We start from the raw sequence: 13362 nt of genomic DNA, 5'->3' as shown, positions 1-13362 counted from the left end.
GACACAAAGGTTCAATTTGACTTTGAGCAATTATAAATTATATTATGAAAACCAAATCAATTATATCACAACAAATATCACATTTCAAACGAATAATTATCTGACTATGTTCAGTAAAACTGCCAGCTCCTTCATCATTGTAGAAATGTTCCTTTTTTGCTATATTTCAAAAATGTGTTATCTATACATTGGTACAACCGTTGAATACGAATTGTACAATTCATTAATTTCATATTGTAGTTCGTTAAAATAATAAGGTGTTGTCAAAAGCACTAAGAAACTCTCTTTATTTTCATTATCACTATACAAAAAATGAGAATATATGGCATTGTATTCATTTCATAATTACATCATTGATTCTAGTCAGGAATCCAATAGTTCGGATCTCATTTTGATTTGAGTTACGAACCGAATGGCTCATATATTTAATTCCACTCAAGTAAAATCTGATCGATTGATTTGTGACTGGCGCGATTCGAATGGCTCTAATTAGCATATGACTAGCATTTGATTTTACAATCGTCCAATGTTAGGATATATAAATGCTATAAATTTACGATCAGATTTTAATTAACAACTAATCTATTGAAAATAATGTTTAAAAATGCAGATGACTTTTAATGCTCTAGATTGAATCTAGAATGAAAATTTATTTTAAATTTATTGCCATTTTAACAATATCTTAATAATATTTTATTAATTATTTTAGAGTGGCAAGAAAACCTACCACAGCGCAGCTTTAGCCTTCTTTTTAATGGGTTTTAATAAATATAGATGTATCAAATCAATCCAGATGTATCCATCCATTAATGCATTACGAAATATATATATATGAATCTTAAAACTAGAAGAAATTCTAACACATAAACGATTATTGCTAGAACACACCAAATATCTGAAATTAATTTAATCTTATGATCACCATAAAATATAAATTAAAATACCATTAAAAATAAATGACTCTAGAATCAGAAAAATATTTTCCTGAAAATTTTTGCTTCCTAAAAAATTTGCCTCAGTTAATTTTGTTTTGGAATGTAAAATCCTGAATTCTTCGTCCGTTTTTGTTACATTCTCTGGTAAGAAGATCAGACTTTATTCAGAGGCATTTCTTCGGGCAATGGTGGTTCGTGCTGCTGTCGATTTTGTCTGTTTCCACCATTTCCCATGCTTCTCCTGATTTTGGGCCAACTCTTTTTGATAACAACTGCAGCTATTACCACCCCAATCACGACCAGAATTACACCTGGAATTAAATGCAATTATATACCAGTTTACATTGAACGATTTATAAAGAAACAAAAATATTGATTATACAGAAAACTTTAGCCCCAAGCAATAAAATATATTTTATATAACCCTCGGAACGCACAATTTGTAAAAACATAAGTTGATTTAAGGGGGTTGTTCTTTTTTTATTTTTCTTTGTTTCAAAAAAAATCATCTCAATATCTATTTTTTTGACGAAGTTATAGATATATTTATCTCTATATGTATGATCATCTGAAAGCGTTTTTTTATCGCTCCGCGGGCTATTGTGTGCCAGCTGCCTCTTTTTCATTATAATACCTCGATATTATGAAAGCTAAAAACCTTAGAATTATTTTAAAAAAAATCATCTCAATATCTATTTTTTTGACGAAGTTATAGATATATTTATCTCTATATGTATGATCATCTGAAAGCGTTTTTTTATCGCTCCGCGGGCTATTGTGTGCCAGCTGCCTCTTTTTCATTATAATACCTCATGCACATGACCTTTTTAATGTGTCAGCATCTTTGAACACCATGGTGTATTTAGTACATTAAATTAAATGGTGTATTTAGTACATTATATTAAAAACTTGAAATACGTTTTTCTCATAATGACTTTTTTCAATGCGGTGCCACAAATTAAAAAAAAAAACTACAAGTCGGATCGACTTGCATTTTTTTTTAATTTGTTCACCACTGCAATACCTAGTCCCCCTACCTCAAACAACTTGATAACATTACGCAAAAAAAATTTGCAAAGCTTCTCGCCCCAAAAAAGGCCTTTTTTGACTATTTTTTTTAAAATAGCTGCCATTTTTTTCCTTCTTTTTGTTTCGGGCGATGCGCAACAGATATATCTGTGGCACCGCAAAAGAAATCGATTTTGCAAGACCGACTTTGGCGCCCCCTGGTTAAAAAATGACGGCGCAAAAAAAATCATGTAATATTCTATGACTTTGTAATTTTTATTTAAAAAAAACGCGTCTCTATGATAAATACATTTCGAGAAAAACAAAAACAAATATCTTGCATTTTTTGTAACAAAAAAAGAACAATCCCCTTAAGCTAAAACTTGTGACTAACAAGTTTAGCTACTAAACGTTATAAAGAAATAAGAGATCAGGCGGATATTTTTTTCAGTTTTTTATAAATTGACGGAGTGGTGGGCAAAAAATGTTATTACATTCAATATAATTGCTTGGCAATTGGCAGTTTTGATTGCTGGCTTTATTCATATCTTTAATTTTTTTTTATAAAATTGAAAAATGAAGTTTTATGAATTTATACGTACCAATAAGTATAGTATCGAGCGCTGTACCACCCCCAACAGCAGATGCTTGCATTACTTCACCCTCATCTTTTTCTTCCAAAATTTGTTCTTTTTCAGTTTTCGTTAGAATAGAAGGTGCTATTTTCATATCTTCCGATTTACTTTCAATGTCGATTTTTGTTGCGACGGTAGACTCCACTTCCTCAATTTTAGTTTTGACTACTTTTTCCTCAATGATATTTTCAGTAACAACTACTGGTATTTCCGCGATTTCCGAGATTGCTTCATCATCGCTGTCTGAAACTTTTCTAGACATAGTGTCTACCACGTTTGGAGCCAAATTTTCATCGGACACTTTCGTTTCAATAATTGGTTCTTCTGTAACAATTGTACTTGAATTTGTTTGATCCATAGGTGTTTCACTGGTTTGCTCTTCAGATTCATCAGTTTCAGCAACTTCTGAACTTTCAGTCGAATTAATTTCTGCACTATTAATAGTATCATCACTTGTAGACATCGTAGTATCAGCGATCATATTAGAAGTAACTGTCGAATTCGTATCATTCAAATTCTGGCCATAAAGTTCTGTCGTGCTACAGCCAATTGATTTATCACAACCAGATTCAGTGTCTTGCGTTTCATTCTTTTCTGAGGATGATACCGACAATGTGGTCTACCAAAAATGGGTAAAAATAATACAGATCAAAATATAGATTATAAAATATTTATAATACGTAGGTTGGATTATATAGTAGAAACCGATTATAATCATTTATAAATATTAATATTGCAAATTAATTGATTCAAAAATATATTTTTTGCTATATGCATTTTGTTTATTAACAAAAATATTTTTTTATAGATCTCTCTTGGAATGTTTTGTTGTTGTTTCAAAAACAATAATTAAAATACATGCAATATTTATAATTATTACCTCTTCTGATGAATTATTTATCCCATCAAATTCATTTACTGTTTGATTTTGAAGTGATACATCTTGGGTAGTCTGCGCAGAAACTCTGAAAATATACGAATTTGATTTAATGGATATATATTTTTAATAACCGATATATTTAATTTTGTTTTATTTAATTTTTGCTTTTTGAACTTTTATACTGAAGATATGTATACTTTTATATCGAAGATATTGATATTGAAACTTTGAGAATCTGGTTGAAACTTTTTAACTTCCCGCAGTGTAAGTTATTGTAAACGTCTAAAAATCGAAAATGAAAATTTTTATCTATCTTTACGTTTCAAAGGTTTCTGAACATTTTGGCATACCTTAGAAAAAATGGATGTATGTGTGTGTGTGCGGATACAAATTTTCGTCTACGTTTTCGGGAACACCGATCAACCGATTTGAATAATTCAAAAAACATTCGATTTGTATTGATAAGGAGACGTGCTGATTAGTTTTTGGAGAATTCAGGTCTAGCCGTTTGGAAGATACGGAGCAAAAAGTGCAAAAAATGGCAAGTTCTGAGAGAACAAATCGGCCGATTCGAATGATTTAAAAAACTTTCGATTTGTATTGATGTGAACAAACTGTATAGTTTTTGGTATAGACAGGTCGAGCCGTTTCGAAGATACTAATTCCGATTAGATCCTAGACACCCGCTCATAACGTTGTGCGTGAGCATGTCGTTATAGCTGAGTTGGTTGGCGCGTCACCGCAATTTTTTGCCATGCGCCCCACTAGTTTACAACGTGTTCCAAATAAAACATAATTTTATTTGCTTCTTAGTAATAAACTAGATGTAAGAGGCAATTTAAATTAAATCAAGTTACTTGAACTTTACGATACCAAGAATTGAGATTTAGTACTTATCTGCTAATTATAAAGAAACGGCTGGACCGATCATTGCGTAAAAATAATTCACGCGAGTCATTTTCTGGCGAAAATATAAACTTCTCCTTCGAGAAGTAAATTAATTGATATATTAACTAGTGGAGTGCATGGCATCGTGCCTTAAGGCAAATTGCTGGAACTTTCCGTATCGTAATTGAAAATCTTGGTACGGAACCTAACACAATTTACACAAAATGTGTACACATTATTAAAATCTCTATCAATTATCTAGTAATGTACCACTTCATATACCACTAGTTGCCATATTTCTTATCATCAATAAGAAATTCAAAAACACAATAATAAGCGGTTTTTTTTTCTTTCTGTCGATAGCACTTTTTCTCTCTTAAATAAAGGATTTTTTTACTTCATTTCAAATTGAATATATGTAATTAGTTTGCATACATGTGGTGAAAGACGTCATAAAATTGAAACGATATATTCTATTTTAGTATTACTCATTCCGAAAATAAGACATTTCATTAATAAATAATCATTAAGTAATAATACATATAATCGTAATTGGAACTAGTTGAAGTATATCCAATATTTGCTTGTTTTGTTTTATAAGCATTTGAAGACAAAATGTCTTCTTATTATTTTTGTCTATGATAATATATTTTACACGATGTAAGTGTAACTGTAATGTAAGTGATCGTCTAATTATAAATTGTATCAGCTCCTAGTTTTCTACTAAAATGGCACATGTACAACATATAAATTATCGGATTGTAGAATCTTCATACGGAAAAGTATTTTTAGGTTCCGACCGAGATATTATTGTATTTGCATCGCTATTAGTTGTTTCATCATCATTTATCCCTCAAATGAGTAAATATAAAATTCTTGCTATTTGATTTATACATCTAACTTACAGGTCTTTTTTAATAAATTTCTGATATTTTTTTGTTTAAAAAAAAATGTAAAAATATGTTGAAAATATACGGTCTTATTGAAAGAACAAATATCAACATATATGCAATAATTGTTAAAATCTTTAATAAATGATTTTATAGCTTTTAGTTTAATTCTTTCTAAAGATATGTGATGCATTTTAATTTTTTGCCTTACGAATTTGGTGTCAATAACCGTTTAGAATAACTCAAGGCTCTATTTTAAAAACATTTGAAAAATTCTAAGCTTGGTGTAGTTGCGTATTCCAATTATAGAACTTGGGTTTCTTAAGTAATTTTTTTTACGCAGATGACAACTTGGCACCAGTCAGTAGTGCGTTAATTAAGTAGCCCAATCGTGTCTGTTCTCGAAGATGACTGATAATACATTATAGTTAATATTTTCCATTTCGATTTAAATAAAAGAATTGTTTTCATATTTAACATATATAAATTTTTATTTACGAAATATACGCAATGAATTAATAATTATAAATATGTATATAATATTTAACAACAAGATTATCAAAAGCTCGATGTCTTAACTACGGGGTAACTTAAAATCTGAATTGTTATCAGTATGCGCGTGCAGCATACTGTTCCAAACTACATATAATTAATTTTTATAACTAAATCACTTTTTATGTGTAATCTTTTAAGGGCTTCTTTTTGGCTATCAACTTTATTAACCTGCAATATTTTATAAATTTCAAGATTGAAAATCGCGAACTCCCTTTTGTTAAATGTAATCATGTATCGCCAATTATTCATCTTAAATGGTTGAATAGTTGAATATAATTTTTTTTCTTACTTTACTGTATACTTTTCTATAATTAGTAATATATAAATTCACAAATCTCATTTTCTTTACTTTTGATTACTCCTATTGATTTTATTTGGATAGATCCGAATTTTAGTTTGGATGACTCAAGTTTCTATAATTCACTACTATTTTTTTCCTCACCATATAAATTACGATCGGTCTCCAGGAGTCATTTCCTGGAAAGTTCATCAAGTGATAAGCAATCAGTAATTAATTTTAAAATTATTCCCAAAAAATTGAGAAAGCAGAACCAGCCTTTTCTAGAGAGTCAGTAAAAAATAGGAGTTTAATTAATGGGAGAACAGATTAACGAATTGGAAAAATTATAAGAAAAAACATTTTATTTGTGATGACGATGTGAAAAGTTAATTAGTTGCAACAAGACTGTCCATGTAAACGACTTATATCTATTAGGCCAAAAGCTCGAAAATAAATTAAACAACGATCAGCTTTTGTTTAAATGAAAACTGAAAGCTTTTAAAAAAGCTACAATTATTTATCGTAGTAAAAAGTTAAATTGTTGAATTGATATGCAATAAAACATGAAAAATATCTTTACTAAAAGAGTGTTATCAGATAAGGAATATTAATGAGTAAATAAGGAATATTAATAAGTGTGAACATGAGTATAGATATCAACTACTACATCAGAAACCTTGTCATAAATATATGAACTAATTTTCCTTGTTCTATACGCGGCACGCAAAAAGTATATATCTTGCATCAGCTGAAGATACATCAGACAACATGAGACAAATTCAAAACCTGTCTGTTGTTTGTATCCGTAAAGATACATCGGCTATGCAAATTATATACTCATGTAGGTCAGGCAAAATTTTCTAAAAATACAAACTAGAAGCAAATACATTATCCCGGGATAAAAATGATAGAAAGCGACCATATTTTTAATTTCCCAAAGGAGAAGTTTATGTTTTCATAAAAAAATCCGATTCGCTAATTTTATGTTTTCTCGACGTTTCAAGTCATTCTGAATCGAATTAGACCAAATTTTTCAAATTATATTTGTAAAAAGTGTCTTAACTTTCTTTGGTTTAAAAATGTCATACATATTTTAAAAAAATTAAACAATCAAGAGAAGAAATATTTCAAATAGTTGGTATTTCTGTATGTGTATAACATATAAATAATAAAAGAAGTAGAACATAATGAATAGAATATATTATGATATTCTTAGGGTAGATCTTAATCTAGTGCTTTGCGTCAAAAAAGATTTAAATGCTTCTCGGTGCTCTAGATTCACCATGCATTTAAATGAAAGTAACCACGAAATCACGTGGTACCTTATTACATGCAAAACTGCAATAATGATAAATTATATGATATTAAAGAATTATCATCACTGAATATTTATTAAAAAGATTCACTTAATAACTTATGTTTATGATAAAAAATTACTATCAATATAATTCAAGTTGAATAAATTGTTGTCTAAAAATATAAAAACAGACAAACTCCAATTCTCGGTAGTATTGAAATGATTTGAAATAATCTTGCAACAATATCTTCGCATTGAATGGTTAAAAGTAGATTTTGGAAATTTTGGTACTTTTTTCAGAAGCCACAATATTAGATTTTTAATCTAATCTTTTATAAAACTAATTAACTTTTCACATCATCCATGGACTTGCTTTCTTAATGTACCTTATCTGATAACACTCTTCTAATCAGTAAAGTTATTTTTTATGTCTTCTTGCATATTAATTTAACAATTTAACTTCATACTACGACAAATAGATGTAGATGTTTTAAAAACCTTCAGTTTCAATTTAAACAAAAGCTTATCCCTAATCTTGATGTACCTTACCTGATAACACTCTTTTAATCAGTATAGCTATTTTTATGTCGTATTGGATATTAATTTATCAATTTAACTTCTTACTACGATAAATAATAGTAGATTTTTTGAAAGCCTTCAGTTTTAATTTGAACAAAATACGAGTCTGAGCGTTGCTTAATTTCTTTTTGAGCTTTTGGCCTGATAGATATATTAAGTCTTGTTGTTTGAACGCACTTGTTTTCTTGTTGTATTTTTTCTGATAACACTCTTCTGATCAGTATAGTTATTTTTATGTCTTATTGCATTATTGCATATCACTTTAACAATTTAACTTTTTCTTACTAGTAGATTTTTTTAAAAGCGTTTAGTTTTAATTTGAACAGAAAGAGGCTGATCGTTGGTTAATTCCTTTTTGAATTTTTGGCCTAATATGCTTATTAACTTGTTTGGATGGACTTGTTTTCTTATTGTACCTTATCTGATAACACTCTTATGATAGAATAATTATATTTTCTTCCTATTAATTCCTTCTTACTACTATTGTAGATTTTTTAAAAGTCTTCAGTTTTAATTCAAATAAAATACGAGACTGATCATTCGTTCGTTGATCAAGCTTTGGCCTAATATGTTTGTTTGGATGGACTAGTTTTTTTTATTGTACCTTATCTGACAACACTCTTTTGCTTATTATTGTTTTCTGTGTCTTATTGCATATCAGCTTTAAAATTTAATTTTTACTAGAGTGAATGCTTGCAGATTTTTAAAAGCCTTTAGTATCAATTTGAACAGATTACGAAGCTGATCATTGTTCAATTCGTTTTTAATCTATTGGCCTAATATGCATATTAACTCATTTGGATGGACTTCTTTTCTTGTTGTACTTTATCTGATAACACTCTCTTGATCAGCCTAGCTTTTTTATGTCTTATTGCATGTCAATTTAACTTTTACTATAGTAAATAATTCTACATTTTTGATAAGCCTTCAGTTTCAGTTTGAACAGAATAGGAGGCTGACCGTTGATTGATCATTTTTGATCTTTTGTCCTAATACATGTAAATTGGAGTGAGCCTTCAAAATAGGAGATGATTTTAAGATAATTTTTTGCATAACTATGATATAGAGCATAATTTAAGTCTCTAATCTATTTGCCTTCTGAGTGAAATTTATTAATTTGCTCAGTTTGGAGCATAAAGTTTTAAATTTCTTAACTTTTTATACATAAATCAGTAATTATTGCCAATTTAAACAGCAATTTTTGAGAAAAACAAAATATATTTTCAAATAGAAAGATGTTTAGAATTGGGGTTTTGCTATGGTATAAAATATAAATCAAGCCATCTAATCTGGTTTATCTTCTGAAAGTAGTTTAATGATTGGCTTATTTTGGCGCATTATGCTTTAAATTTTACTATTGACTAATTCTACTGCTTATATCTTTAATCTCTATAGGTTATTAGAAGATTAAGGTGGCATTCTAGTATAGAAATTAAAATAAAATAGTTTTTTCTTCTCTTCCATATATTCAAAGTTTAACTATTTAAGAATATGTGTACAAAAAGTTTTTAAAAATTCATATTTTTTTAGGGATACAGCTGTAAGACGATAAAGTTCGATGATAATACTCTTCTGTTTGAAAACTTTAAACTCGTTTTTCTCAAAACCGTTTTTTTTTCAATACGATGTCCACGATTTCTAGAGTTCTACTAAACCGATTTATTTAAAATTTTCAGATAATCTTTTTTATATACTCCTCTCTCGTATATACTAGACTCATCCTCAAATTACAATGTTTTCTATTTATTAAAAATTTGAGAAACTCAAAAAACATGGTAAATAATGGTCATTTTTTAACGGTCAATGAATTTTTTTAACTTGTCCGTAGTATATACTACAGCGACAATATTCTAGATTAGTAATCTTTATTACTTTTTTAATTCATATTACTAGAGGGGTTGCAATCGTGGGCATGGTCACGTGACAATTTTTTGAGCCCCACTTCAACAATTGCTAACTCTTAAAATTGTTAACTTTTTTCTATTCTCTTGAAACATTGATAAATGGATTGCCTTTTTCTACGATGATTTAAAAATGTCAATCAGAGTAAAATTTAATGTCATATTTCTGATTTTTTATAAGGCTGCATATTTGATTTAATTTATCAAAATTCAAAAGAAATACTGGCGACTCGTAGGCTTCAGTGGCCAGTAGCCAGTGAAATGCCAACTGAATTTTTATTTGAACGTAAGAATCTAATAAATAGTTTCAACTTGTTGGGCTGTCTACTTTATTTTTTGAGTTTATGAAATCGGAAACTATTTTTGGATGGCGGTTTGTTGGTCTATCACATTATTTACTGATAAGTGATAACAGTGCACTGCGTTACAAAGCTCGGCCGTTTCAGGGGCGCAATGTCAGCTTGCACATATCATAGAAATGTCTTGTGACATCGCTGCTCTAATCACAATTGTAAATAATTCTTAATGTGTTGTGTTCTTTTCAAATTAAAAATCATCCAATGTTTGCATATTTGTCTAACCTTGTCGACAATCGCGGTTTTCTGCCGAAATTCATATCTATTCGCGGTTTGTTGCATAATACATATTTAGAGCACAGAGATGAACTGGCTCAAATGCGTTTTTTTATTATGAACTCGAATAAAATTTTATTGTTTTTATCTGCTCTTTATAATAATTTATCACTTCACCTTGTAAGCCAATCAAAATTATGATATTTAAATATAATAAGATAATTTATGTAGAAAATTTTATGTAAGGGCGCGTCTATCATAAAGCCTTTATCTTATACAATATTAGATAATCTTATAATTTCATATATGAGATATTAGTTGATATGTAAAACTTTATCAAAAAAATTTCGCCATACTGCAATTGCGATATTGGGTCTACTAATCTTATATATGCGAATTAATATTATATACTTCACTTAAATTTTATCTGGTGATTATTTTTATATATAAATCTTAGAAGGGATATTCAAATAAAAAAGGGGGATTCTAGAAAAATTTTATATTACTACATGTTTCGACATTTAATTTTATGCCTTCATCAGTAGATGAAGGTACATTAATAATAATAAATGTGTATAAGATACATTAATATTGCAGTTGTGTATTTATTTATAATTTTAATTGTAATAAATTTTAACCATTTTTAACTAGAACAGAAGACTATTCAACACATCCGATACCAAGTCTGAGTCTGTATTGTATAATAATATTGTATGTACATACAGACATATATATATACGAGTATATATATGTATATATATATATATATATATTTATATATATATATATATATATATATATATACGTGCATCTGAATTCATTGTATTATATATAACAATTAGTCCATTAAGTTATATATGAAACTTTCTGTTTGTAGCTGATTTATTTGCTTTTTACTGAAACTTTACTATAATTATTAATATGGTTTAGAATAATTCCCAATCCAATTCTGCAGTATTTGCATTTTTTGAATAAAAGTTTTTAAATTTCTATTATTTCCCGCGTTTGAATTATTTTCCAATTTTTGTAATATATTATAGCATTACTTTTAACACTTATACATAAATAATAATGCCTTACATTAAATATATGATTAAAACAAGAATCATTTATTTTCTGATTACAACAAAAATCAAGATAATAAAGAAACTAAGTTACAAATTCTTTTAAGTAATATATTCTGTATACATTTTATTTGCACATAAATAATATGCATTAATTAAATATCGAATTAAAACAAGACTCATTTATTACATCAAAAATCAACATAATAAAGAAAATAAGTTACTAAATAAACGCCTTAATTTTGTTAGAACAATTTGTCGGTATTTCGTAAATGATCCATTAAATTATTTTAATCTATATATTTCAATAATGAATTAGAAAAAAAAATTATAAAAATTATTTGTAATTTAGTAATGTTGTGAACGTTTCTCATCGTAGTATTTCCATGGTGTTAAGCTACGCCCTGATCAAGAATTCGTATCAGTAGATAACGATATCAAAAATTACCTCTGATAGCGGTTAAGTCTGTCGCGAATCGTAGCATCTATTTTCGCAATATAATAATACACTAAATAGGTATATAGTTACAGTATAAATATCTAGGTTAAAATTAGTGATCGCCAAAAAGATTAATTAATTATCATTTATGCATGATCAATTATTGTCAATCAATCAATTATCAAACATGTTTGGCCTTAAACTCACCCGCCTACAATAGACAGAACCGCAATGATAGACACTAAAAATATCTTCATCATGTACTATATGCAGTTCACCCAACACTTCGCGAAATATATCACTATTATTATCCCTTCTCCCAACTTTTTCCTTATGTCGCGACTTCACCAGCCTTATTTATTATCACTTTTACTATTAATGAAATTGTCAAGAACTATTGTTTTATTTTTTAATTTCTGTCGGATTTTAGGACGGTCGCCGGCACGCGGTCCGTAGATCAAGTTGACTCAAAAAAATGATATATTAAATGAATGTTCGGCAATATTGGTCGAGTTTGCTTGTAATCTTATCTGGTCTCGCGGCATTCTACGTAAACAAAGCGACAAATGTAAAGGGGTATGCGCTTGCATTGGTCGCGGGCAGGGGAACGCATTTATTTCATAGATGGTCAAATTTAAAGATAGGTTTATTAATTATATTCCTAACAATTAATTAGAAGTCATTTAATTACCAATTGGTTAGTGGTATATAAGTTTGAATGTGATATAAATAATAATCGTTGAAAACAATCGAAATAAGTTATATAAAAAATATTTTAAAAGTAATTTAATTACCAATTGGTTAGTGGTTATAAGTTTGAATGGGATATAATAATCGATGAAAATCATCTAATAAATAGGTTATATAAAAAAATATTTTAAAAGTAATTTAATTACCAATGTGTTAGTGGTTATAGGTTTGTATATGATATAACAGTCGTTGAAAACTATCGAAATAAGTTAATTAAAAAATATTCTAAAAGTTGAAGGGAATCATATCAATTCAAAATTTTATAAATTTAATTTTATATGTTATTTATACATATATGGAGGTGTAGTCCATATTAAATACCAAAATGATAGACAATAATAAATTTCATAAAATATTATTTATATTTCGTTTATTTTATATATGATTAATATCCACGACACTATGTGTTGTCATACTAATCGTTAATAAAATGTTATTGGTATTTTCGTATTTATAATTGAAAAGAAAGGTTTTAAGAATCATACATTTTAGGCAAATTCGACTAGGGAGAAACAAAAACCGTGTCCGATCTGACACTTGAATTTCCTTTTGTTTTTCTCAGTGCTGTCACTATATGGGCCAATCTGTCCAGAGACATGTGATGCGTGTTGACAAGCCGCTATGCGTGTTGGCAACCCGCTACATCACTCCGCCCTAATGAAAAAGATTGTTTCGCATCTCTGACTGCC

At 28.5% G+C, this 13362-nt stretch overlaps 2 protein-coding genes across 2 annotated transcripts in view; one reads left to right on the top strand and one right to left on the bottom strand.

Moving 5' to 3' along the window:
* LOC113366412 (serine/threonine-protein kinase unc-51) overlaps positions 1-13362 on the top strand; it is a 42988-nt gene that overhangs the window by 9707 nt on the left and 19919 nt on the right. The window lies entirely within an intron of this gene.
* LOC113366414 lies at positions 923-12456 on the bottom strand. Its single transcript, XM_026608011.1, has 4 exons — positions 12131-12456; positions 3459-3543; positions 2546-3197; positions 923-1246 (listed from the first exon to the last, which is right to left on the bottom strand). Exons 1-4 carry the CDS (start codon positions 12181-12183, stop codon positions 1089-1091), a joined length of 948 nt encoding a protein of 315 aa, XP_026463796.1. The 5' UTR covers positions 12184-12456; the 3' UTR covers positions 923-1088.

This window comes from Ctenocephalides felis, unplaced genomic scaffold (assembly GCF_003426905.1).
Source record: "Ctenocephalides felis isolate EL2017-DRISC unplaced genomic scaffold, ASM342690v1 CF-g0.4_SCAFFOLD_01170, whole genome shotgun sequence".
Lineage (NCBI taxonomy): Eukaryota > Metazoa > Arthropoda > Insecta > Siphonaptera > Pulicidae > Ctenocephalides > Ctenocephalides felis.
This window is presented reverse-complemented; position numbering and strand designations above follow the sequence as displayed.

Coding starts and splice junctions, on each gene's coding strand:
- LOC113366414 (XM_026608011.1), bottom strand. CDS start 12,183: ATGATGAAGATATTTTTAGTGTCTATCATTGCGGTTCTGTCTATTGTA. Junction 3,544..12,130: donor GTTCTGTCTATTGTAGGCGG/GTGAGTTTAAGG, acceptor GTATATTTTCAG/AGTTTCTGCGCAGACTACCC. Junction 3,198..3,458: donor TAAATAATTCATCAGAAGAG/GTAATAATTATA, acceptor CATTTTTGGTAG/ACCACATTGTCGGTATCATC.